This window comes from Dasypus novemcinctus, chromosome 15 (genome assembly GCF_030445035.2).
Source record: "Dasypus novemcinctus isolate mDasNov1 chromosome 15, mDasNov1.1.hap2, whole genome shotgun sequence".
Lineage (NCBI taxonomy): Eukaryota > Metazoa > Chordata > Mammalia > Cingulata > Dasypodidae > Dasypus > Dasypus novemcinctus.
Genome location: NC_080687.1, coordinates 7,119,848 through 7,143,292, shown reverse-complemented (window position 1 = coordinate 7,143,292; position 23,445 = coordinate 7,119,848). Strand labels below are relative to the sequence as shown.

The following is a 23,445-nucleotide window of genomic DNA, read 5'->3' as shown; positions in this document are numbered from 1 at the left end:
GTCAAAGCAAGATGGCCACCCATCTCTGCCGAGGTCCCAGCCTTCCCCTCCAGAAGCTACTGTCTCCTGGAGCTAGCCGTGGGCAACCAGGCATGGGGCTTCCTCTCTGTCTCAGCTGCTCATGGGGCTTCCTCTCTGTCTCAGCTGCTCATGGGGCTTCCTCTCTGTCTCAGCTGCTCATGGGGCTTCCTCTCTGTCTCAGCTGCTCATGGGGCTTCCTCTCTGTCTCAGCTGCTCATGGGGCTTCCTCTCTGTCTCAGCTGCTCATGGGGCTTCCTCTCTGTCTCAGCTGCTCATGGGGCTTCCTCTCTGTCTCAGCTGCTCCGCTTTCTTCCCAGGTTCAGGTGTGGATGATCAGGCCTATGGCAGGGCTCATCTCCTCAGCCTTGAGCTGCTCCGTGGGCCCAGCCTCTTGGTGGCTTTATACTTAAGCTTTGGCGGCTAGTGATCCTCAGGTCCTCCTTTCACACTGCAGGGTCAAAACTGGCAGAGCTCGCTTTTCCTGTGGCTCTCTGTGTGTTTCTATCAGCCCCAGCCAGAGGGCGGAGACCCAAGCTGGCTCCCGCTTCTCTGACACAGTCCAATTAAAAGCATCTCACACCCACAGGAATGGATTAGTTCAAAAACAATCTTTTTCTTTTGGGGAGTCATAAAAGAACTTGAAGCTGTCACACCATTCGTCCTGGTTTTTCTTCCTATCCATTTTGACCTCTTCTTTCCTCTAAATTCTTGCTACTCAAAGTGTGGTCCAGGGACCAGAAGCATTGAAAGCCCCTGGGAGCTTCTTTGCTTTACCAAGTCCTACTGCGTAGACTGGACTACGTACCCCAGTGTAGACAGATTCTTAATCTTCAGTCCTGTGGGTGGGAGCCCTCTGTAAATCAGCTTTCTTAAAGAAGCTACTTAAGCTAAGATGCCAACCAACTGAAGGAGGCTGGGCCTCCATCTGGATTCCTGGGGTAGTTTATAAGCAGAAGCAGCTCAAACATAGTAGGAGAAAGCCATGGGGAGGAGCCCGAAGCAGAGTCAGTGCGAACCCAGAAAAGAAAGGAGAGGCCATCACAGTGGGACAGGAAGGCCAAGGAACCCCAGGGATCCCCGGCCAGCCCCAGGGCACCAGAGGCTTCGGGGAGAAAGCGAGCCTTGCCAAGACCTTGATGCTGCGCCTCTGAAACCTGAAGCCAATAAATTTTGTGTTCTGTGTCCTAGTAGCCTAGCAAACTTAGACACCTCCTGGACCATGCCAGCCAGGTGTACCCCTCCACCCCAAAAGGCCTCTCCTCTGGGACCCAAACCACCTTCTTCCACCTCTTCCTCATCCTGCAGGTCTCACTTCCATATGACCCCTTCCTAACCACCCTATGGACAAGGGTTATTCAACCATTGCGCCTGTTTCCTTCACAGCACTTCATCTAAATTTGAGAAAGTACATGCATGTAGTTGTTAAAGCATGGAGCTAGTCCTAGTTAGCCTGGGTTTAAGTCTTGGCTCTCCATAGGAGCTCTCTTTCCTCCATCAACTATAAACAAAGATGTACTATTTCCTACTTTATATGGCTGCTCTGATGAGTCAAGCAATGGCTGGTACCATGTGAGTGTCTACTGCAATTATTATGACTGCTTGAGAAGGCAGAATACCCAGCTTGGAAAGGTAGGTATTCCATTCATGTAAGTGACAATATCTACCACTTCCCTTGTCATACTGATGATATTACCCCACAATCACCAAGTAATATTCCTTCATCGTCTATTTTACATGCATTTATTTTATCCTATTTACATTGTACAATATTATACAACCTACAAAAAGTACAAAAGCCTAATTCATTTTCCATACCAATTCAGAGCCAGGTTGCAAAACAGGTAAACACATGGCACAGTTAATTACAGGAGGAGCTTGGGTGTCCTGTGCAAGTGATGCCCCCATCACATGATATAGCTAAAGCTGGAAACTGTGCTGCCACAGGAGAATCTCTTGTCTTTGCAGCGGCCACATAGCTCCTGGCGGTGAGGCCTCCGGAGATCAACATGCCTTTTCTTTTGAGGGCAGGAACAATGAGATTTTGAACAGGTCTGTAGAAAGCAAGGAAGAGTTGAAATCATCAAGTTGGTGTTTCCTATCTAATCCCCAAAGCAAAATACTTCTCCCCAGTATCTTCATTCTCCTTCCAGCCCTACAGGAAACCCAAGACCAAGTTGTACAAAATCACTCATCCCTTTAAATGCCACACATTTTTCAAGATGTATGACCGGAGAAGATGAGAATATTGCTGAGCCAATCAAGAAGAAAAGTTTTCAGAGAAAGAGTTTTGTAGCACATCTTCACTATCTAGGTTTCCACGTGTGGCCGGGTGGGGTTAAGAGACACTGGGCTCGTGGTAAGGGGTTTGATTATCTAGACTGGAACATTTAAAAGCCCTAAAAAAGTGGTTCTCATTCAGGGATTTTCTCCCGAGTGGACATTGGGCAATGCCTGGAAATATTTTGGATTGTAACAACTAGAAATGAGGGATGTCTCAGAAGAAGCTAAACATTCTTTTCTTTCCAGATATACACAATCTTTACTAGAATTTAAAACAGTGTTTTTCAAGCATTATCCCATTCTTTGCCACAATTAAAAAAAAAAAAAGTGACATGCGGGGACCGGTCTACCCTCCCAACATTGCCAACCACCGCAGTGGCTAAACCACTGACTTCAAGAGTTTCTGCATCTCTCTCATAGCTAAGCAGAATTAGTAAAGGTTTTTAGTTTTATATTGTGAAAATGGGCATTTTTACTTTTCAACGAGATAGTCTTAAATATGCTCATCAAACCTTTTATGACATCCACATTCTCCATTCTCCCCGCAATGAGTATGCCTCTTTATAGGAAAATTCTAATAGCTAATACACACGTGGTGTTTACTGTATGCTTAGAAACAATCTAAACACTTTATATAAATTAACTTAATTCTCTCACAACATCCCTTTAAGGAAGAAAAAGGCCCCCCCAAAAAGAATTGACTCTAAAGGCAGCTGTCTTGTTCTGGCGATGATGGACCAAGACATTCAACCAAGCCCCCTGCTTGGGACATCTAGAAAAGCTGACCTTTAAATAACTAAATAAGAGGCAAAAAACAAATCTGTTTGAAGCATTAGAAAAGGAAACGCAGAAAGAGAGGGGAGCCTGACATTTGGGGTTATTTCCTCCCAAAAAGCATCTGCCAATTCTGGAAGAGGCGAGAGACAGCAGGAAGCTGAAAAAGATTTTAACAAGTTGATGACGCAAGGGGTGATCTTAAATATGCCAGCTCAGACTTTGTGTTCAGACCCTGAGAAACACCCGAAGAGCAAGGATGAGCCAAAAGCAGGCCGGCCTTCACAGGTGCTGCAGCCCAGGGGCAAAACAGCTCGACCCTAATGGAAAACTGATGTGAAATTGCCCCTGTCCCTCTCCGCCTGCCAGAAGCAAACAAACCCCCTCTGGAAGAGGATATTATCCTGAGCCTCAAATTCTCACCATGATTTTTGATATATAATGCCAAGCATTCAATAAAAATAAATAAAATAAAAAATAGATGTGAGCCAAAGTGTGGAAGCAGAGAGATTCAATAATCATGTATGGAAGGCCAGGACTCAGTAATAATTTGGGGAAAGAAAAATTTATTTACCACTTACCACTGGCCAGGCTCGGGAACTTCTTTGTTCAAAAACCCGAGCTCCGAATAAGATTTTTGGGTTCTTTTTATACCAAGGATATAGGAGGGAAGAGTTAAATGGTGCTTTATTTGAGTGCTAGATAAGCTTGAGTTAACACAAATTTCCCACATTCCAGGTAAGCTTGAATTAACATATTTAGTTTGCATCCTCCCTGAATGTTGAAAGTTTATATAGCCTATATCGCTTAATTGGCTTTCTGGGACTGGAGTGGTTGGCATGGTTACGAAAGGTGGGGCTGCAGTTTTTATTGTTTGGCACACGCAGCCCAGGTAATTCAAGAAGAGACGCACAGCCCGCACCCATAGCCCATATGAAAAGCAGCAAACTTGAAAACCAAGACAACAGCGACATATGCTCACAGAATTATCTTAAGGGAGTTATCTGCAAGAGATCTAAAAAGAAGTATACTAGATATATTCTAAGAAATAAGACTGATATCTTCAGCAGAAAACTAGAAGGTATGAAAAAGTCCAAGTATACAAGTTCTAGAACTGAAAAAAATGCAGTAACTGAAATCAATAACACAATGGATGAGGTTAATAGCAGATTGGAATGAGCTGAGAGGAGAATTAGAAGGAAGTTATTTTAATAAGAAATACCCAGACTGGAGAAAGGAGAGAGAAAAGCATGAAAAATAAAGAAAAAGAGCATAACAGACATAAGGGGTATGGTAGAAAGGACTAATCGGAGTAATTGGACAAGAGAGAGAATGGTTGAAAAGATATTGACTGAGAATTTTCCAAAAGGCCCCAGGTTTGATCCCCAGTACCTCCTAAAAAAAAAGAGAGAGAGCAATGGGACTAACAACCAACTAGAGGAGAAGCAATGAAAGTCAGAGCCTACAAGGGCAGAAGAAATGTTGCTGCCAACCTAAAAATTCTATATCCAGCAAAAATAGCCTTTAAAAAGGCTTTCAGACAAAACCAGGGATTCCCATTTTCACTTCTGCACTGTCAGAAATTTAAAAGGATGTTCTTTAGGTCAAAGAAAAGTGACCCCAGATGGAGGCTCAAAGAAAGACTGAAGATCAACAGAAAGGACAAATAGTTGCCAAATCTAAATGAACACTGACTTATAAAATGCTAACGCCTTGTGGAGTTTAAAACCTGTGTAGAATTAAAATTCAACAGCAGCAGCATTTACAATAGGGTAAAGTTGTGTGGAGTTAGCCTTGTGCTAAGGTCACTGTCAGGGAGAGGTGAAATTAACAATGTATATTAGACTTCCATAAGTCAAGAAATCAGGTTGCAGGAAGCGGACATGGCTCAAGCAATTGGGCTCCCATCTACTATATAGGAGGTCCAGGGTTCAATACTCAGGGCCACCTGGTGAAGGCAAGCTGGCCCGCACAGTGAGCTGGCCCACGCAGAGTGCCGGCCCACACAGGAGTGCTGACCAATGCAGAGAGCTGATGCAGCAAGATGACACAACAAAAAGAGACAAGAAAGACAATAAGAGACGCAGCAGACCTGGGAGCTGAGGAGACACAAGAGAATGATCCTCTCTCTCCCACTCCGGAAGGTCCCAGGATCAGTTCCCAGGGCTTCCTAACGAGAATACAAGCAGACACAGAAGAACACATAACAAATGACACAGAGAGCAGACAATGGAGGGAGGGGAGAAAAGAAAGAAATCTTGAAAAAAAAAAAAGAAGTCAGGTTGCAATCTCTAGGGTAACCATAGGAAGAATGTTAGAGAGTAAAAGCTAATAAAGGAGGGGGAGCATGGAAAAGAAAAAAAATCAAATGAAGGCAGGAAAAGAAAGAAGTATAGAAAACAAGTAAGAAAATATATTTAAACCCAATTTAAACAAACAGACTAAACAAGAATGTTGGGCTGGAAAATCTGAGGATAAATCATTTATGAACTATTAGACAAGTTTTTAAAACATTTATTTCTAAGTATACAAATAAATGTTTACAACTAAGGTGAGGGATCTGGGTTTATAAAAATCTCTTTTCTATGATAATGAGCTGTCCCACTTTCCTGAAAAACTTGCAGAGGTTTTCTTCCAAGTATTTTAATGGGCTTTCACCCAAACTCAAGAGGTAGATCTAACAGGAACTGTGTTTTCTGGACTTTGGAGTCACTGTGGAATCCAATCATAGCTCTAATATTTAATACTTACTGAACCTTATTGAATTCAGCTTTCTGATCTGTAAACTGGGAGTAAGTCCTACCTCAAAGGTTGAATTACAGGGAAGCAGATGTGGCTCAAGCAATTGGGCTTCCACCACCACATGGAAGTTCCCAGGTTCGGTTCCCAGTGCCTCCTGGAGAAGGCAAGCTGGCATGGTGGGCAGGTGCGGTGAGCTGACGCAACAAGGTGACACAGCAAAAGAGACACAAAGAGGAAAGACAATGAGAACCACAACAAACCAGTGAGCTGAGGTGGCTCAAGTGATTGAGCACCTTTCTTCCACACGGGAGGTCCCAGGTTCAGTTCCCAGTGCCTCCTAAAGAGAAGATGAGCAGACACAGAGAGCAGACAGTGACCTCAAACAATGAGGGGGGGTGGGTAAATAAAAATTTAAATAGGTTGGATTACAGGAGAGAAGATATGTGATGCACTTAGCCCAAGGTTCAGCTCATAGAAAAAAACTACAGGTTAACTATTATACATCCTGATTATACACAGGGTGTTTTGGAGAAAAACTCTCAAATGCCACATAAATGCTCACACACACACATAAAGCAATTTAAAATGGTGAATTTCCGCCCCCCCTCCCCGCCCAGTCACCCTAAAAAAAGGCAAACTGGAATTTATGCCTGTTTTTCTTAAATATTTATTGTGAAATTCCAAACACATAGAAAAGCTAACACTCCTATACCAATATCCAGTTCTATCAGAGTCTAGCATTTTGCCAGAGGCTTCGTGTTGAAAAGGGCACATTACAGATAAATGGAAGGCTTCTCTCTGCTTACCTGGCACTGGATTGCTTCTACTCTGTAAGGGTTAAAGCTCTTTTGACATTTGCGACAGAGTTGTTTGAAATAAACCTGGAGAGAAATTTGTCTTATTAAGATACATGTATCCTAGACTCCCAGTTCTTCAGTAACCCGTTCCCTCCCCTGGGACCTTGCTGGCCCTACGGGCTCTACTAGCACTATCACTTTTCCTTATTCTTTGAACCTCATTTCTTTACCAGCAAAATCAGGATACTATCATGTACTTTTTCTAGAATTCTGACAACTCCCCAGCAATTTACCTCAAGTACCATAGTACATACGCAATGGGAAGTAGCTGCTATTAAAATTTTACACATCACGTGCCAAGCCCTTGACCTTCTTCTCCTTTGGTCCCAGGCTACTATTCTGTTGAATTTTTCAATATTTCCCCACTTGAACTTTAAATTGCTTCCCGCTGCCCACCAATACCACCTGGCTTGAAAGCTCTGTGCATTTTCACAAGCACATTTTCTGGGCAGTTTGCATGGCATGTTCTTCCTCCTTTAAAATCCTGCTTGGCCATCACAACGCCGTCCCGCAGGAGGGTTAATCACCTCCTCCTGTGTTATTTCTGTACCACTGCCACCTCTGGAGCATGGTGCCATTGTATCTGTCACCAAGCTGTGTTTTGTCTGGGTCACTCCTATCAGATGGAATGTCTCGAGGATGAGTTCTATGCCTCCTTCTTTTTATCTTAGTGCTTTGGAATGTTTGCATTAAACCCACTGTGTTTTCTTCTGGCCAGAGAAGGCAAGTTCAGTTTAAAAATATATCTGCCTCCAGGGTCTAGTAAATGACTAGTCTGAAAAGTCAAGTGCTTCATTCAGATATCCATTTGCTTCTTACCTTCTCCCTTTACAGTCATTTATCAGGAAAAATATCTAAATATGCAATAGCACAGGGAACTCAAATTCAAATGTTCGCAGAAGCTGGTGAAACGGGCCAAATGCAAACTGGAAAATGAAGGGCATATGCCAGTAAAGGGCACAGCAGCCACTCAGCACCAGCCAACAGTTCTCATACTGGAATGAGGGTCCACGATGGCCAGAGCCTATGGTTTTGTTTGTTTGTTTTCCAGAAAATTCCAGGAATGTAGAATTTAATGTAAAAATCTTCCTCAGTCTCAATATGTTGGCAACTAACTCAAATTAGGAATAAAGGAAACTGATCAGCTAAAATTGACCTTTGCAATAAATTATTTCTCTTATTGCCCCCTCTTGTGGACAAAGAGAGGAGATTCCCTAGACCTAAGGCCCATACCTGTTCAAAAAAGTAGCAAATTTAAAACTCTTGAAAGTCCCAAAGTAGACAAGACCAGGTGTTCATCCAAACAACCTGGCATTTTGTCCAACGCTCCAGGCTATGGTTTGGGAGCCTCGGGACTGGCCGGTAGGAATTTCTCATGCCTGAGAGGCAATACTTGCAGTGGGGAAGAACAATTAGGAGCATACAACTTGTTAGTTCCTGTCTTTGTCAAAACTGATCAGCAGGGTTCACACACAAGGTGCTCCCGAAGCTAGCTCCCCGAAACAAAATGTGAATGCACCGTGCATTTGCTAAAGAACATTATAGAAGACACTAGATATGATATGAAATATTAGGCATACTACCCTAGAAAGGTTTTTTTTTAAAAAAAAAAAGCCTTACAGATTAATTTTTAATGTCAGTTTGCTGACTAGTCTTCATTGAGACCATTCCACCAACTCTCATCACCGTCCATGCTTACCAACGTGGTAAGGTCAGCGGTCGTGGCCAGGCCCCACCCTGCTCCACTCAAGCGGTCACTGAGCAGCTGGGACCCCGAGGCCTTCAGGAAACAAAGGACCGTTCCTCCACTTACTTCCGCGCCTGCCCCATCCTGCTCCCAAGTCCGGGTCACCCCAGCTTACCTTGTTAGTCCCCGAAATGCACCACACGTAGGCACTCTCCCAGCGGGTCTTACAATCTTTGCAGTGGAAGTAGCCATATTTCGGGTCCAAGCACTGCGAGTAAGGGGGGAAGGTCTTTCCCCAGCTCAAAAACAAACCCCGAGCCATTGGAGGGGATGGCTCGGCAGGGGCAAGCAGCAGCCCCCTGGGCCCGCTCGGGCCGTCCCCGGGGCCACCGCCCTGCGGCTGCCCGCGCCCTGCAGGGCGCTGGGTGTCCCGCTGGTCCTCACGTTCCCACTGGTTCCCCACGCGCCGCGGCACAGCCTCCCCGAGGCCCGGTCCCCCATCCCATGGGCCTCAACCCTTCCCTTCCCGGAAGCGACGGCTCCCGGCCTGGTTGGCACAGGTTGGGGTTCCTGGGCCCGGAAGGCACACGCGGCCGCGTCCTGGGCGACAGGGGAGGGGGAGAGGCGGCCGCGCCCTGCCCTGCCCGGGGAAGGCGGCGCGGAGGGCGGGAAGGTCACCTGGAAGCGGGTCGTCGGGCGCAGGTGCGCGCTGGTCCCGGCCGGGCCGCCCGCGGCGTCGGGGGCCCGCAGCGGCTCCGGGGCCGCGCGCTCCGCCCCGGGCGGCGGGGGCCGGGGCGGCGCGGGCCGGGGCGGCGCGGGCTCGGCGGGGCGCTCCCCGCGGCCCCGGGGCGAGCGGCTGCGCAGCGTGCGCGGCCCCAGCGAGCACTGCACCGCCCGGTCGTGGCGCGGGCTCACCTGCACGGCCGCGTCCCGCGTGGGCACCCGCCAGGGGCGCAGGCCCAGCCCGGGGTTCATGTGCGCGAGCACGGCCTTGAGCTGGGCCCTGCGCTGGCCGTCCAGGCCGGGGCCGGGGCCGGGCGCGGGCAGCAGCAGCCCGGGCCGGGCCAGGAAGGCGGGCGGCGCGGGGCTCTGCCTCCAGGCGGGCCGGGGGGCCTCGGGGGGCGCCGGCTGGCAGCCCGGGTAGAAGGCGCAGGGCAGGCGCACCAGGCGCTCCATGCCGCGGCCCTGGGGGCCCTGGGGGCCCTGCGCCGCGCCCGCCGTGCCCTCCGCCCGCATCCACCTGGCTCGCGGCCCATTCGGTTCCGGCTCGGCCCGCCTCCCCATTTATTCCCGGTTCAGAGGGAGCTGCGGCCCATTACCCTGATTGCGGGCGGCGGGGGCTGCGGGCGCTAATTGCCGCGGGATCCTGATTGCCTCCCCGCCCTGGGGCTCAGCGCCCGGCCTTCTCCCCGGCTGTCCCCTCTGACTGCCCCGCCGCGCACACGCTGTCGTCAGCCCCTCCACGCTACCACGGTGACCCGCGGCCTGAGACCCTCCTTGCTGCAGCGTGTGGTCACCCGAGTTCAAGTAGGAGAAAGAAGGCTGCGGGGCAGAGCGAGGAATGGAAAGTTCCGGGAGCGCGGGGCCAGGGGCATCGAGTGAGAGGGCAGTGTGCCTAGCGAGAGGGCCCGCTCCGGGGTCCTGGGGCACCCCAACAGCTCGCATCCGGCCCCTCCTGGTGAGACCCACCCCACCCCACCCCCAAAAAAGGAGGAAAAGTCACATGTTCTGATTTTGAGCGTAAATGCAGATTTAATGGCAGGGTGGTTATGATGTGGGCTATGGGTGGGGGGCTCTTTGTCTCTTCAGAGATAACCTGAGCTGTCTGACTTGTGGGTGTGGAACGGTAAGAGGCTGCAGTCCTGCCCTTAGGGACGATGGCAACGACTCCAGTCCCAGGAAACAGTTTAGCAAAGCAAGGGCTATAAACTTTAAGTATTTAGGGGAAATGCAAACCAAATATGCTAAAAGCTTATCTAGACTGTCTGGAGTCCATGCTAAAAGCTTACCTAAGATGTGGACGATATATATGCTAATTGAAGCCTATTGAGAACTGAAACAAAGGGACCATTTGGCCTTTCCTCTCTGTATAAAAGAAATTTGAAATTCTTGTTGGGGGCTCGGGATTGAAACAGAAAGTTCCCGAGTCTGGCTGGCTGTCAATAAACCATTTTTCCTCTCAAAATCATTCCTGAGTCCTGGCCTCTCTATACGCAAATAACTGAACCTCTCTCAAATTCTACAACAGTTACATGCATGGGGTCTGGGAAATCGGGCTCACATTCAGACCGGGCCTGTTGTCCGGCCAGTGACTTCACTTGATTCAGTATCCCAGGCCCAGCTTAGAGGGTTGTCGTGAGGTTCAGCGTGACACTGCTTGCGAAGCACAAAGCAGGCTGCCTGCCCCCGTGCCTGCTCGCGGGGAGGTGCCCTGCTGGTTGAGGCCTAGCGCCCACTCTCCAGGCCTTCAGCGTCAGGCCCTCGGGAAGCGCCCTCCCGAGAAGGATCCCAGAGCAGAGAGGCGGAGGCCGACCGAGACCCAGGCAGGCGTGTAGGGTGGCGGCCTGGCGGGTCCCCCAGGCGAGAGTTCCCTTTGAACTGGCGGAGCCGGGCGTGGTTGGAGAGGGGCGCCAAGGCCTCGGGTGGCAAAGTGCCATGCTTGCTGTCCTCAGGGCAGGGAGTGGCCTTCTGAGGACTGCTCATCGTTGGGGGAGAGAATGTTCTGGGGGGGTGGGAAGAGCAGGGACCCGATCTGGACATCTGGACCTCAGGAGGCGAGCTGCTCCCTCCTCACAGGCTCCTGCTGCAGCTAAGGGCAGCAGAGGACCCGGAGGAGCTCCTGGGGCCAGGGTGGCTTGCCGCCCACAGCTCGGGAGGCTTCTGGAAGCAGGCGGGCCCCTTGGCGGCACTCGCCCCTGGATGCCGGGGAAGGCCAAGGGCCGCGCTCGGCACGGCGCAGAGCCGAGGCAAGCTGCCTACCTCGTGGGCAGTTGGGGGGCGCAGGCAGGACGCAGGGGCGCCCCAGCGCGCAGCTGGTACTTGGTGGCCTGTGGGGAGGCGCTTCCGATGTGCGGGGCCGGGTTAAGGTGAGCTTTGCAGTTGCTCGAACCCAGAAACGAGCTCGGAGAGGGTCTTTAATACCCGCTGCCCAGGAGCGCGGGGCCAGAGCGCACGCCCCCCACCTGCGCGCTCGGCCCCTCCACTCTCCAGAACCTCGGGACGGCGGAGGGGGTCGGCCAGGACCGCCGGCCGCCCCGGGGGTCTCTGAGGTCCGCTCGCTTTGGGGGGCAGGCCTGACAGGCCTGACAGAGAGAACTGCGGCCTTCCGCAAGTCCAGGGCCACGTCCCCAGGGCGAGACTGAGCAGGTGGATGGGGACAGGGAGTGGACAGGGACAGGGAGTGGGCAGCAGAGCGGGCCCCTCAGGCAGGGCACCTGGGGGAGAAGAGGACAAGCGCGGCCGCGTGGAGCCGGAAAGGAGGCCTCTTTCACCACGCTGAGCCGAGGCGGAGTGGCAGAGGGTGGCCGTGTCACTGCGCTGGAAAAGCAGCGGGAGCTGAGAGAAAGCCACGCTGAACTGGGCCCTCAGGCGTGACAAGCCACGTTTAATTCGAGATAAAGAACCAATAAAAATAGCTTACCCAAAGGGTAAGCCCTGGCCAAGTGCAAAACGGTATCTTTTGCTGATAGCTCAATTAAAAGAATTAAGCCAAAGAACAAGAAAATCAAGGGATAATGAGAAGACTCGCCCTGTAATATTACCATGCTTCCAGTAAAAAAGGAAGGCAAATTCGATAAAGCCGGTCGGCCACCGTATAGATTTGTACAAGGTCCTAGAGAAATAAATTAAATTTGCTGTTTCATTAACCCTGTAGTTCTTAACTCTACAACTATTCCGACTCCCGTGCTGTTGTCTGCAACATGTTTCTCTGAAGTTGATCTATGTTCTGCTCTTTTAATTTTCATTCTTTCTGTTCCTCTGGCAGATGAGTCTAAATTGTTGTCTGCATTTGAGCGTGAGGCCATATTTATGGCAAAGGATTTCTCCAGGCTTTCTGGACTCTTCTATTTTCTCTAGCCATTTATAGGTAATCTTAGAGAAATTTGTCCCACCTGAGGAATCTATAATTTTCAATACATAGATTATTTGCAGGCAGCCCCAGAAACCAAAAAGCAATGCAGAGGTAATACCTCAGCTTTATTTCAATTCCTAGTTTCACAGGGCACAAGGCCTCACTACACAGACCGTTACATTCCAAACCGAGGTACATTTAGGAGGTCTGTTGTCAGCTGAAAACCACAAAGTGTTTCATTCTGGGAGTCAGACCATTTGCCAATGAAAACAGCCTATCCTGTTCCTAACACCTCTTTGATCACGTTTCCTGGTGGGTCGTGTGCTCAGGACCAAAGTGTCCTAAGGCTTCCTGGGCGGTGGTGACTTCTTATCAAACTTGGGAAGCTTATGTCTTATCTGGAATTAAGTCAGGACAAGTAGCCCGAGTTAATAGTAGTTACTAGAGCCGCATTTCTTGGTTCTGAATTTAAAGTGAATATATTAATTATAAATGTGTTTGTGTCTCTCATGCAACAGGGCAAATGTAGGAAAATAGGTGATTCTTCACTTGGGTGGAAGCTAAAATATCTCATGGAAAAGTGATAGCTGATTTGTTAGAGGCTTTACAATTCCTGCTCAAATATCAGTAATTCATTGTGATGTGGGCTATGGGTGGAAGGCTCTTTGTCTCTTCAGAAATAACTAAGCTGTTTGACTTGTGTCTCTTCAGAAATAACTAAGTTGTTTGACTTGTGGGTGTGGAACGGTAAGAGGCTGCAGTCCTGCCCTTAGGGACGGTGACAGCAGGCTCCAGTCCCAGGAAATGTTTAACAAAGCAAGGGCTATAAACTTTAAGTATTTAGGGGAAATGCAAAAACCAAGGCTTATCTAAAATGTCTGGAGTCCTTGCTAAAAGCTTACCTAAGATGTGGAAGAGATATATGCTAATTGAAGCCTATTGAGAACTGAAACAAAGGGACGATTTGGCCTTTCCTCTCTGTATAAAAGACGTTTGAAAATCTTGTTCCGGGCTCGGGATTCAAACTGAAAGCTCCCGAGTCCGGCCGGCCGTCAATAAACCATTTTTCCTTCTCAAAATCATTACTGAGTCCTGGCCTCTCTATACTAAAATAATTGAACTTCTCTTAAATTCCACAACAATTGCAGAGTTCATACTGGGCAGAATGACAAAATTCCTAAAGGCAATGATTTTGCTGACGGAGCTACAAAGGCCGCTGTTAAACAGTGATAGAATCCAAACTTGAAATCTCCTCTTTCTGCGTGTAGGTAGCATACATAAAACAAACTTTCTCATTTTTACCACTTTCAAGTATGTAATTCAGTCATCTTACTTTCACAATGTTGTGCTAACATCACCACCTCCTGTTACTAAAACTTTCCCATCATCGAAACAAAAACCCTGTAGCCATTATGCATTAACTGCCCACTCTCCTACCACTACCACCCCCAACCTGTAATCTACTTTGTTTCTAAGAATGTGCATATTCTACTTATTCTCGGTAAGTAAAATCATACAATGGCTGCCTTTTTGTATCTGGTTTATTTCATTCAACATGATATCTTCAAGGTTCATCCATGTTGTAACATGTATCAGAACTTCATTCTTTTTACAGCTAATATCACATTGTATGTATGTATCACATTTTGTTTATCCATTCATCTGTTGATGGACACTTGGCTTGCTTCCACCTTTGGCTATTGTGAATTGGTGTACAAGTATGTGTTTGAGTCCCTGCTTTTAATTCTTTGGAGGAGGGGGGTATATGCCAGATCACATGATAATTCTACGTTTACTTTTTTGAGGAACAGCCAAATTGTTTTCCACAGCAGTTGCACCAATCTATATTCCCACCAACAATAAATGGGAGTTCCTATTTGTCCCTACTATGTGTTATTTTACATCTTTAAAACAATAGCCTTTCTTGTAGGGATGAAATGGCTTCTCACTGTGGTTTCGATTTGCATTCCCCTAATGGCTAATGATGCAGAGCATCTTTTCACGTGCTTATTGATCATTTGTATGTCTTCTTTGGAGACCTGTCTATTCAATCCTCTGCTTATTTTTTAAAAATTGGATTGTCTTTTTGTTGTTGAGTTGTAGGGAAGCCCCATTTTTGATACAAGAAGTTTTTGTTCATTTCCAGAAATATGCTGAACAAAAGGAAATAAACAGATGAACTTTAAAGAGATTAGCTATGAATTTCACCCAAAAAATAATTCCTCTATCACAGTCCCTTTTTGCTTGGTTAGAATTGTGTCATCTGGGTAAAAGAAGGATCTTAAGGGCACTAGACTCTTACTAAGCCATCGGAAAGATGAAACTATTCAACACATATTAAAGACACATACTAGTCGTCAGAATTCTTTACAGGACTCTTCCCAAATAAGTGCAGAAAGTTTTCCCAAACAACTTTACCAGATATTAGATTTCATAGGCTTAATCCTTGTGGAAGTTAAGAGAATTTGTCTATTTATGGTGTGTATGTCTGCATGGCCTTTCCTTCTTCACCAACCAATACTCAGGTAGAAATAAAGTCTTTCTTCATACACATAATTCACACTCTTGGGATACCAGAGCATTTTATTTTATTTTATTTTTTTAATGAACTTAAAAAAACTTCTTAAAGAAACTTAGTTTACATAAATGTTTCTTTAAATATACTTTTCTTTTTAAAGAAAATGCCAGAGCATTTTAAATCAGACATGTCATTTTATTTCTGCTGTCATCCAGGAATTATGCAAATATTTTCAAATTCATACAAGTTTCAGCCATCTAGACTAATAGAGCAGATAAACCAAACTTGAAAAAACTCATTGGCTAAGCTCCTACACTCTAGGGAGTTAAGAGGGCCTAGGGCTTAACCACTAGTCTTGTTAAAGGTAAAAATGGCCCCTGCAAGCAAGCACAGAATCTCTCCCTTTGAACTTGAATTTAGCAGGCCAATAAATTTGGATCTGTGAGCATGTCTCCTGCCCTATTTAACTGAATTCTCTCATCATCATGTTTAATACTTACAAGGGAGTCTCTCTTCCTAGAAATCCTGAGACAAAGACCTAAGGACCTGGAAGGACCCACCAGGTGTGTCATTCTGCTAGGAGGGACCCGTTCAAGGACTGCTATCAGTCACACGGCTATCCAAGTGAAAGAGAAACCAAGCTGGCTTCATGCTTCCCATGTGAAGCCAGCACTCAGGAGGACGAGAATGTGGTTTCCACACAGGACTTGAAACTTAAGTTTTCCAGAGTAACTGCTATTGGCACTGAACTCAACTGAAAGGAGGTATTCTAGCAAACATAGTATTATTCTCATGGATTGTCTTCTTGTCCTATTCACACGTAGTGCTTACTTCAATTTAAAAAATCACATTACTAGAAAATATGTTATTTGTTAAAATTTTGAATCAGACTGCTTGATTTAATGCTGGAACCACAATAACAAAAGCTCGCAGAGACACTCATTTGTATAGGCCAGCAGCCATTAGCTATGAAACAATTCCAAGATATCATCATTAGTTCAGAATTACAGGAATGTTCAGATTTATAGGAACAACTAGGCACTGGGGACCATGACTACACCAAAAGTGATAGAAGACTTGTATGGAAAAGAAAAGCATCTGCTCAACAGACACCAATCTAGTGTTTGTGGACAGAAAATGTAGAAGACAAGGTTAATGTCACTCAATTAATTTGGGGATACAAGTTCTCTCCATTTCCAGTATAGAAAGGTGGATGCCTATTGTTCACAGATTTAACTGATTGCTATAACAATAACTATTAAATTGGTCAAATGCCCCCCAAAAATGCCACAATTTTGTCCTCAAGACTTAAAACAATTAAGAGCCACGTACATTAGCACTGGGAGATCAATCTGTATCCTTGACTTTGAGACTAAATAATGGCCATGAGTGTCTTCGCATGGGGAAAATTATTTGGGAAGATGGAACAATTACTGAAGGGCCTAAAGTGTCATGTAAATGTGATGTTACTAACTCAGGAGAAATTTATTAGGCCTTGCAAAAAAATCTTGTATTTAAAAATTTAAACGATCAGGCTCAAGCATTAATCTACCCTTCAGGCTTGGGTTTGATAAAACTTCCTAAGACACTATAAAATAATATTCAAATAGTTAATCATTTAAAAGTGCAAGCAATAAAGAAATAATTTATAAAATTAACCTATGAATAAGGGAAATGTTTACACATTGCTAATTAAGAATTTAGTTTTAGGGAAGCAGCTGTGGCTCAAGTGATTGGGCTCCTACCTACCACATGGGAGGTCCAAGGTTGGGTTCCCAATGCCTCCTAAAGAAGACAGGGCTGGTGCAATGGGCAGGTGCAGCAAGCTGACACAGGATGACGCAACGAGACATACAAGAAGAAAAACATAATGAGAGACACAAAAAAGCAGGGAATGGATTGCTCAAGCAATCAGGTGCCTCCCTCCCATATCGAGGTTCTGGGTTCAGCTCCTGGTGCCTCAAAGAAAAAGCAAAGATGACAGACACAGCAAGTGCAAACAACAAGGGTTGGGGAGAAATAAATAAATCTTAAAAAAAAAATCAGAATCTAGTTTTAAGCAACCTAGAAAAGAAAAACAAAAGAAAAAAAAAGCTAAAAAGAACAAAATAAAGAAAGAAAAACACAGGGGAAAAAAAAAAGAAAAAAAAATCTAGTTTAGCATTCCACATTGGTATAATGTATTTCAAAGCATTCCCCCAAGGCTAATATTGTACTGAATTTTTAAATTCATGCTACTGTAATTTTTTTTTTTTTTTTTTTAGGAACAACGGACCTCTACTTGGCCAAGCAGGCCCTCAACCACACCCGCGCCGCCTATATAGTAATTCTGATCATTGCTTTGTATTTTATTATGGACTTGCAGGATATTTAGATGGCTGCAACTTGAGCAGAGAAAGGTAGAAACGGAGATGGGGATAATTACAAAATTAAAGTGTTAATATTTCACTGTCTCAGAGAGGAGGGCATCTTAACTGTAAATACAATGTCTTTAAAAATTTTTTTTTGAATTCTCCCTAGTGCAGAGACTCCCTACTTTTTCTCAGAGCACTTTTATTTAGAAAACTTACTGTAAATTATTTTTCTGCTCCCTTGAAATGTAAGTAAATCTTTTGTTTTTAAGCTAGACGAGCATCTGCCAACTTTATAACCCAGGAAACTTTTTCTTAAGGACCGGAGAGCCATCTCTTTGAAACATAATCAAGGGAATTACCTTCATCTCTCAGTTACTGTGGGAGGGTACAAGTTTTCCTTCCTCAGGCGCATGGCTACCAGGAGTAAAAATATCTGCTACCATAAAGATATGGGAAATTTATTCTTCCTTTGGATAAAAGCAATTCGCACACAGGTGACTGCCCCAATTATCAGGTGAATTTAGGGTGAATTAGGGGGGACAAACAGTGCCATGGAGTCCTCTCACGAGTCGCCCTGTCTGGAGCACACGTACGGAACGGCTGGGTGTCTTCGCCATCTCTTTGGCGGCTTGCCTGTGACGTGGACCATTTCCTGGTAATTGTTTTTTCTCCTGTCTTTGAGGAGTTTTTCTGGGCTGGTGCGAGGTTTCGTCTTTAACTGCAGCTCCCCGACATGGCCCCAAGGCGGAAGTGGGTGGTGGGGAAGACCAGGAGCCGAGGGCTGGGTCGCTCCCTCCTGGGCTGCCTGGGTCTCTGACCGCTCAGGGAGAAGATCACGGGCACTTGGCGCCAAAAACGCCTTAGCAGGAACCAGCCCGGCGGCCCTGAACCATGACAGCGGCAGCCTGACTTCCGGAGGCGCGCTCGCTGCGTATCGCGTCACGCGCCATGCGCCATGCGTCACTCGTCACGTGCCGCGGGCGCGCTTTGGGCGCGAGCGTCTGAATCGCGGCGGGCGGAGGCGGAGCTGCCGGGTTTGGGTGCGGGCCTCGCAGTGGGAAGAGTCTGAGGGGTCGGGTGTGGGCGCCCGCGCGCGGTGAGCCGGCCTCTTGCGGCGCCGAGGAGCTGCCCCCCGGAGCCGGTTAGTGACGCCCGGGGCGGGAGCGGGGCGCCCCGCGGCCTCGGTTCCCAGGCGGCAGCGGCGCCCCAGCCCGGGGTCGGCGCCGCAGCCCCGGGGCCTCCGGCCGTCGCTGCCACCCCCCTAGCGGGCGGGGAGAGGGATCCGCGAGTCCCACCTCGGGGCCCCACAGACCCGACCTGGGAGCCCCTTTCCTGGGACCGCGAGCATGCTTTTTAGCAGAATATTTTTACTTTAGAAAATGATTTGCAGCTTTTGGCCGCTCTCTGCCTTGCTTACCCCCGGCGAGTGGCCAGATCCCGAAGGCTGACCGATTTCCAGGTGTTAGATAGTATTTATTTCTAACAAGATCCCCCTGTAACTAACTTCAGCACAACCACCTGTGACTGGTTGGATTAGTTAAAATTAACGTTAAAAATGCTGTTCTTGAGTCGCGCTAGCCACTGGGCTTCCTGTGGCCTGCCGTGCTGGACAGCACAAATAAAGAATATTTCCATCATCGCATTAAGTTCGGTTATTGAGCTAGAAGGTAGGACCGAAGTAAACAAACTTAGACAAGTTTACTAGCACTTCAGATTTACCTGAGTCACTTAGAAAGTTATGTATTCCTGCGAAATGTATTTTGGTGTTCTCTTTTGCAGACGTATTTACCAAGCGTTGGAGTAATATTTGTAGGTAAAAATGCCCATTGGATCCAAAAAGAGGCCAACTTTTTTTGAAATTTTTGAGATGCGGTGCAGCAAAGCAGGTATTGACAGGTCTTATATAACTTGATAAATTACACAGAAATGTTTTCAGAAAAATAGGAAGCAATGCATGCTTGCTGAAATGAAAATACTTGACATTTTTGTTTACACTTTCATTTATTGCTTATGGGATCAAAAATCCAATTAAGAACATGATTGTTTACAGTTAACCAAATGACAACTATAGCACCCCAACCTGTTGGCTAAAGGGGAGATTGGCCCCTTGATTAGCAGTATGAAGAATTGTTTTTAAACAGTACTGTTAAATCGGAAGCATTGGTAATGTTACTTTATGACAGAGGTTGTCAAACTTTTTGGTCTCAGTACCTCTCTACAAGTTTAGAAATGATTGAGGACCCCAAAGAGCTTTGTTTGTGTAGCTTGTATAAAAAATTAAAACTAAAAACGTTTAAAAATGTTGATTAATTCACTTAAAAATAACCCCATTACCTATTAACAGCACATTTTTATAAAAAAATATTTTCAAATAAAAATAGAATGGCATTGCTTTACAGTTTTGCAATTCTCTTTAATGTCTGGCTGAATAGATGATAGTTGGATTTCTGTCTGCTTTTCATCTGTTGTGATATGCTGCTTTTGTTGAAGTATATGAAGAAAATCCAGACTCGCATAGCTATATAGTCAGAAAAAGGAGTATTTTAACAGTCTTCACTTAATTGTCAGTATTTTTCTCTGATATTACAATAATTTCTTAAAGATTTGTTGCAAATGTGGAATCTAAAACTATAGGAATGAATTTTTAATATTCATTACATTAAAATCCATTCTTTTTTTTTTTTTTTTTGCATTTTGAGTGAATCTTTTGCCCACATGTGGTTTTATAACACCATCCTGTTGGTTATTTGGAAATATTGATGTTCTGAATTACACAGATGTTCCAAATGTTTGACACATTATACAGTATAAAAAGAACACATTCATTATTCTTACCATTAAGCTCATTAGAAAAGTCTTTTTAGTATTAGGAAATTGTCAAGCTCACACGGGCAGAAAAAGTTTAAAAAAGCTTTCAGTTTCCTTTTGAAAGATCACATTTTATCATTGACAACAACTCATCTTATTTTCCTTGTGTTGACAGGTTCACTTCATTCATTTACAAGTAAATGCCTGCCAGATTACCCAAGTAGAAATAATATCATTTGTCTGTAGAAAACTGTAATAAACTGTAGAAAGACTAATATAGCTAGGAGTTATTTCTTTGTAACTTTTGTGAACTTTTGGTATATCTTACTGCAGATTCATAAGAGAATGGATTAATGGTCTTCTTTAGTTAGTATGCCTCAACAAAAATAATCCACAGTTAACATTTCAAGCAATGTTTCCTTTGTTATGCTTTTTAGTTACTGGCTCATGAACATTTCTGTGCCACTGATTAAAACCAAAATGAGACTTTTATTTTTATTAACAGATTTAGGACCAATAAGCCTTAATTGGTTTGAAGAACTTTCTTCAGAAGCTCCACCCTATATTTCTGAACCTGCAGAAGAATCAGGATGTAAAATCAGCAGTTATGAACCAAACCTATTTAAAACACCACAAAGGAAACCTTTCTATAATCATTTGGCTTCAACTCCAGTAATATTCAAAGAGCAAGATCTAACTCTGCCACTACACCAGTCTCCTTTAAAAGAATCAGAAAAATACATACAAGATATAGGTAAGTGATGCGATCGATGTAGTAGACTTGGAAAAGCATGAAGTCGGAATTCAGGCAAACTGGCTTTAAAGTCCCAGCTCTTATCTTTAACTAATTGTGTCAGGTTGGGCAAATCAACCTCTCTGGCTTCAGTGTGACCATCTGAAAAATAGAGATGATGATAATGTCTGATAGGTTTGGATTAAATGAAATAATGTAGATACTTAAGAAATTTCCTTTTCATCCCTCCTTTGACTAATACATCCTTTCTACTGAGATTTGCTGGAGTATGTCTTCCTATACAGAAAAAACTAAGGAGTTGTTTTGTTGTTAATTAAACTAAATTGTACTTCTGCAGACTATCCTAAAAGATGGATAAAATTATTTTTATCACTTTGTTATAAGTATCTTTTGGTATTATTTTCCCTGATGCAGGTGCCAGGTGTTTCTAAGCAGGTATGTTATAAGAGTATTCCGTTCAAATATCTGTTATCTACTTGTAAGTAACATACTCTACCGTTCCTTGAAGTATTATGCTCTAATAAGAGGAATAAATGGTACATGAGTGAAGTATAGTGTACAATTGAATATGGTATGTGCCTAAAGGTAATAAAAGTGCAGTGATGGGAAGCAGACTTGGCTCAATGGATAGGGCATCCGCCTACCACATGGGAGGTCCAGGGTTCAAACCCTGGGCCTCCTTGACCCGTGTGGAGCTGGCCCATGCGCAGCGCTGATGCGCGCAAGGAGTGCCCTGCCATGCAGGGCTGTCCCCTGCTTAGGGGTTGCCCCACGCACAAGAGTGCACCCCGTAAGGAGAGCCGCCCAGCGTGAAAGAAAGTGTAGCCTGCCCAAGAATGGCACCACACATACGGAGAGCTGACACAACAAGATGATGCAACAAAAAGAAACACAGATTCCCGGTGCAGCTGATAAGGATAGAAGCGGTCACAGAAGAACACACAGCAAATGGACACAGAGAGCAGACAACTTGGTGGGGGGGGCAGGAAAGGGAGAGAAATAAATATAAAAATAAGTCTTTAAAAAAAAAAAGTGCAGCGAGGGAAGCAGATGTGACTCAAGCAGTTGAGTGTCTACCTTCCACATGAGAGGTCCCAGGTTTGTTTCCCAGAGCATCCTGAAAAAGCAAGCAAACAAACAAAAACAAGTAGAGGGAAGCAGATGTGGCTCAAGTAATTGGGCTCCCATCTACCGTATGCAATACCCTTGGTTCAGATCTTTAAAAAGCAAAACAAGCAGAACAAACAAGAAAACCAACTCAGGGAAGCCAATGTGTCTTAGTGGTTGAGCACTGACTTCCCAAATACAAGGTCCTGGTTCAATCCCTGGCCCCGGTACCTTAAAAAAAAACAAAAAACCAATGAGAGTTGAGAAGAGAAAATAGTATTACATGGAGCTAAGGAATGATTTCATTTTAATTGAACCTGGAAGGATGGATGAGATTAAGAAATTTGAGGATTCAGGGGAGTGATGGTGATACAGGCAGAGGGAACAACTTGAAGAATAAGTGGTTTGTTCTGGGAATAGTAGCAAGTCATTGAAATTGGTTTGGAATGTTTTAAGTCTGAAAGGGACCAATAGAAAACCTGAGGCTGAGAAAGGAGATTAAAAGCAGGTACTGAATGCCGGACTAAAGAAATTGAATTTATTTGATAGGTTGTGGAACAGTAAAGTCGCATGTAAATGTATGTGTGCTACTATCTGCTTCAAGCTTTTAATCATTTCCCTTTGCACTCTTGACAAAATCCAAACTCCTTAATATGGCTTACAAGGGCCTTTGGAAACTGATCCCTCATTAGCTCTCTTGCCTCATAGGCCATACTCCCCTGCCCACCCCCAGCCTTCCCTAACCCCAGTCTGTCATTTACTAATACTGAATTTCTTTTAGATTATTGATAACACCATGCTCTCTAGCTCTTTACATGTATTGTTACCTCTGCTCAGAACTTACTTTCCTCTGTTTTGTTACACTTATCTTTCAGCACTTGACTTACCTAGCTCTGTTTCTAGGAAATATTCCCTATCTGCTCTCATTGAACTTTTATTGAGGGAGACATAAGCAATTATTTTATTATGTGATACATGCTATAAAAGAAGAAATTCATGGTACTAGAAAGTGCCTATACAAAGTGATAAAGGTAAGGGCAAAGAGACTCCTCTATGTTACTGGATACTGAGCGGCACACATGGAGAGTATTCTGTAAGTATTTATAGAATAAATGAATATTAATTTTGCTTTAGAAAGTCTTAATAATCTAGCAGCAGTCTTTGTGGATGTATTTTTCAAAATGAGATGTCTGGACCATCAGAATGCCCTGGAGTGCTGATTAAAAGGGCAGATTCCAGGCCCCATACTGAATCTATTGAATTAGAATCTCTGAAAATAGAGTGCATTAATCTACACTGTAAACTGTAATTCTGGGATATTCTATGGAAAAGGAAGACTAGAGGTAGAGAGACCTATTAGGAGATGTACAATGGTCCAGGTGATAGGGGCAAGTAATGGCAGTGAAAGTAAATATATAGAAGGTAGAAATTCTAGGACTGTACAATAGCCTAGATATGGGGGATTCAAAGA

General features: G+C 45.2%; 2 protein-coding genes across 3 annotated transcripts in view; one reads left to right on the top strand and one right to left on the bottom strand.

Moving 5' to 3' along the window:
• Nucleotides 1–1,813: 1,813 nt before the first annotated feature.
• Nucleotides 1,814–9,645, bottom strand: ZAR1L (zygote arrest 1 like). The gene is made up of 4 exons (XM_071208350.1): nucleotides 8,949–9,645; nucleotides 8,537–8,871; nucleotides 6,624–6,698; nucleotides 1,814–2,072 (listed from the first exon to the last, which is right to left on the bottom strand). The coding sequence occupies exons 1-4, from the start codon at nucleotides 9,643–9,645 to the stop codon at nucleotides 1,926–1,928; spliced, it is 1,254 nt and encodes a 417-aa protein (XP_071064451.1). The 3' UTR covers nucleotides 1,814–1,925.
• Nucleotides 9,646–18,264: 8,619 nt separating this feature from the next.
• Nucleotides 18,265–23,445, top strand: part of BRCA2 (BRCA2 DNA repair associated) — an 82,068-nt gene continuing 76,887 nt past the window's right edge. For both annotated transcript variants that reach the window (XM_058276974.2, XM_058276973.1), the window contains exons 1-3: nucleotides 18,265–18,446; nucleotides 19,085–19,191; nucleotides 20,619–20,867. In XM_058276974.2, the coding sequence (XP_058132957.1) occupies nucleotides 19,125–19,191; nucleotides 20,619–20,867 (316 nt within the window). In that variant the 5' untranslated portion in view covers nucleotides 18,265–18,446; nucleotides 19,085–19,124. The remainder of the gene's footprint in view (nucleotides 18,447–19,084; nucleotides 19,192–20,618; nucleotides 20,868–23,445) is intronic.

Bases quoted from the DNA above. Each gene is read 5' to 3' on its own strand.
- ZAR1L (XM_071208350.1), bottom strand. From the start codon at position 9,645: ATGGGGAGGCGGGCCGAGCCGGAACCGAATGGGCCGCGAGCCAGGTGG. The intron at 8,872-8,948 runs GTGCCTTCCGGG...GGAAGGGTTGAG, and splicing joins CGCCCAGGACGCGGCCGCGT to GCCCATGGGATGGGGGACCG. The intron at 6,699-8,536 runs GTAAGCTGGGGT...ATTTCTCTCCAG, and splicing joins GCATTTCGGGGACTAACAAG to GTTTATTTCAAACAACTCTG.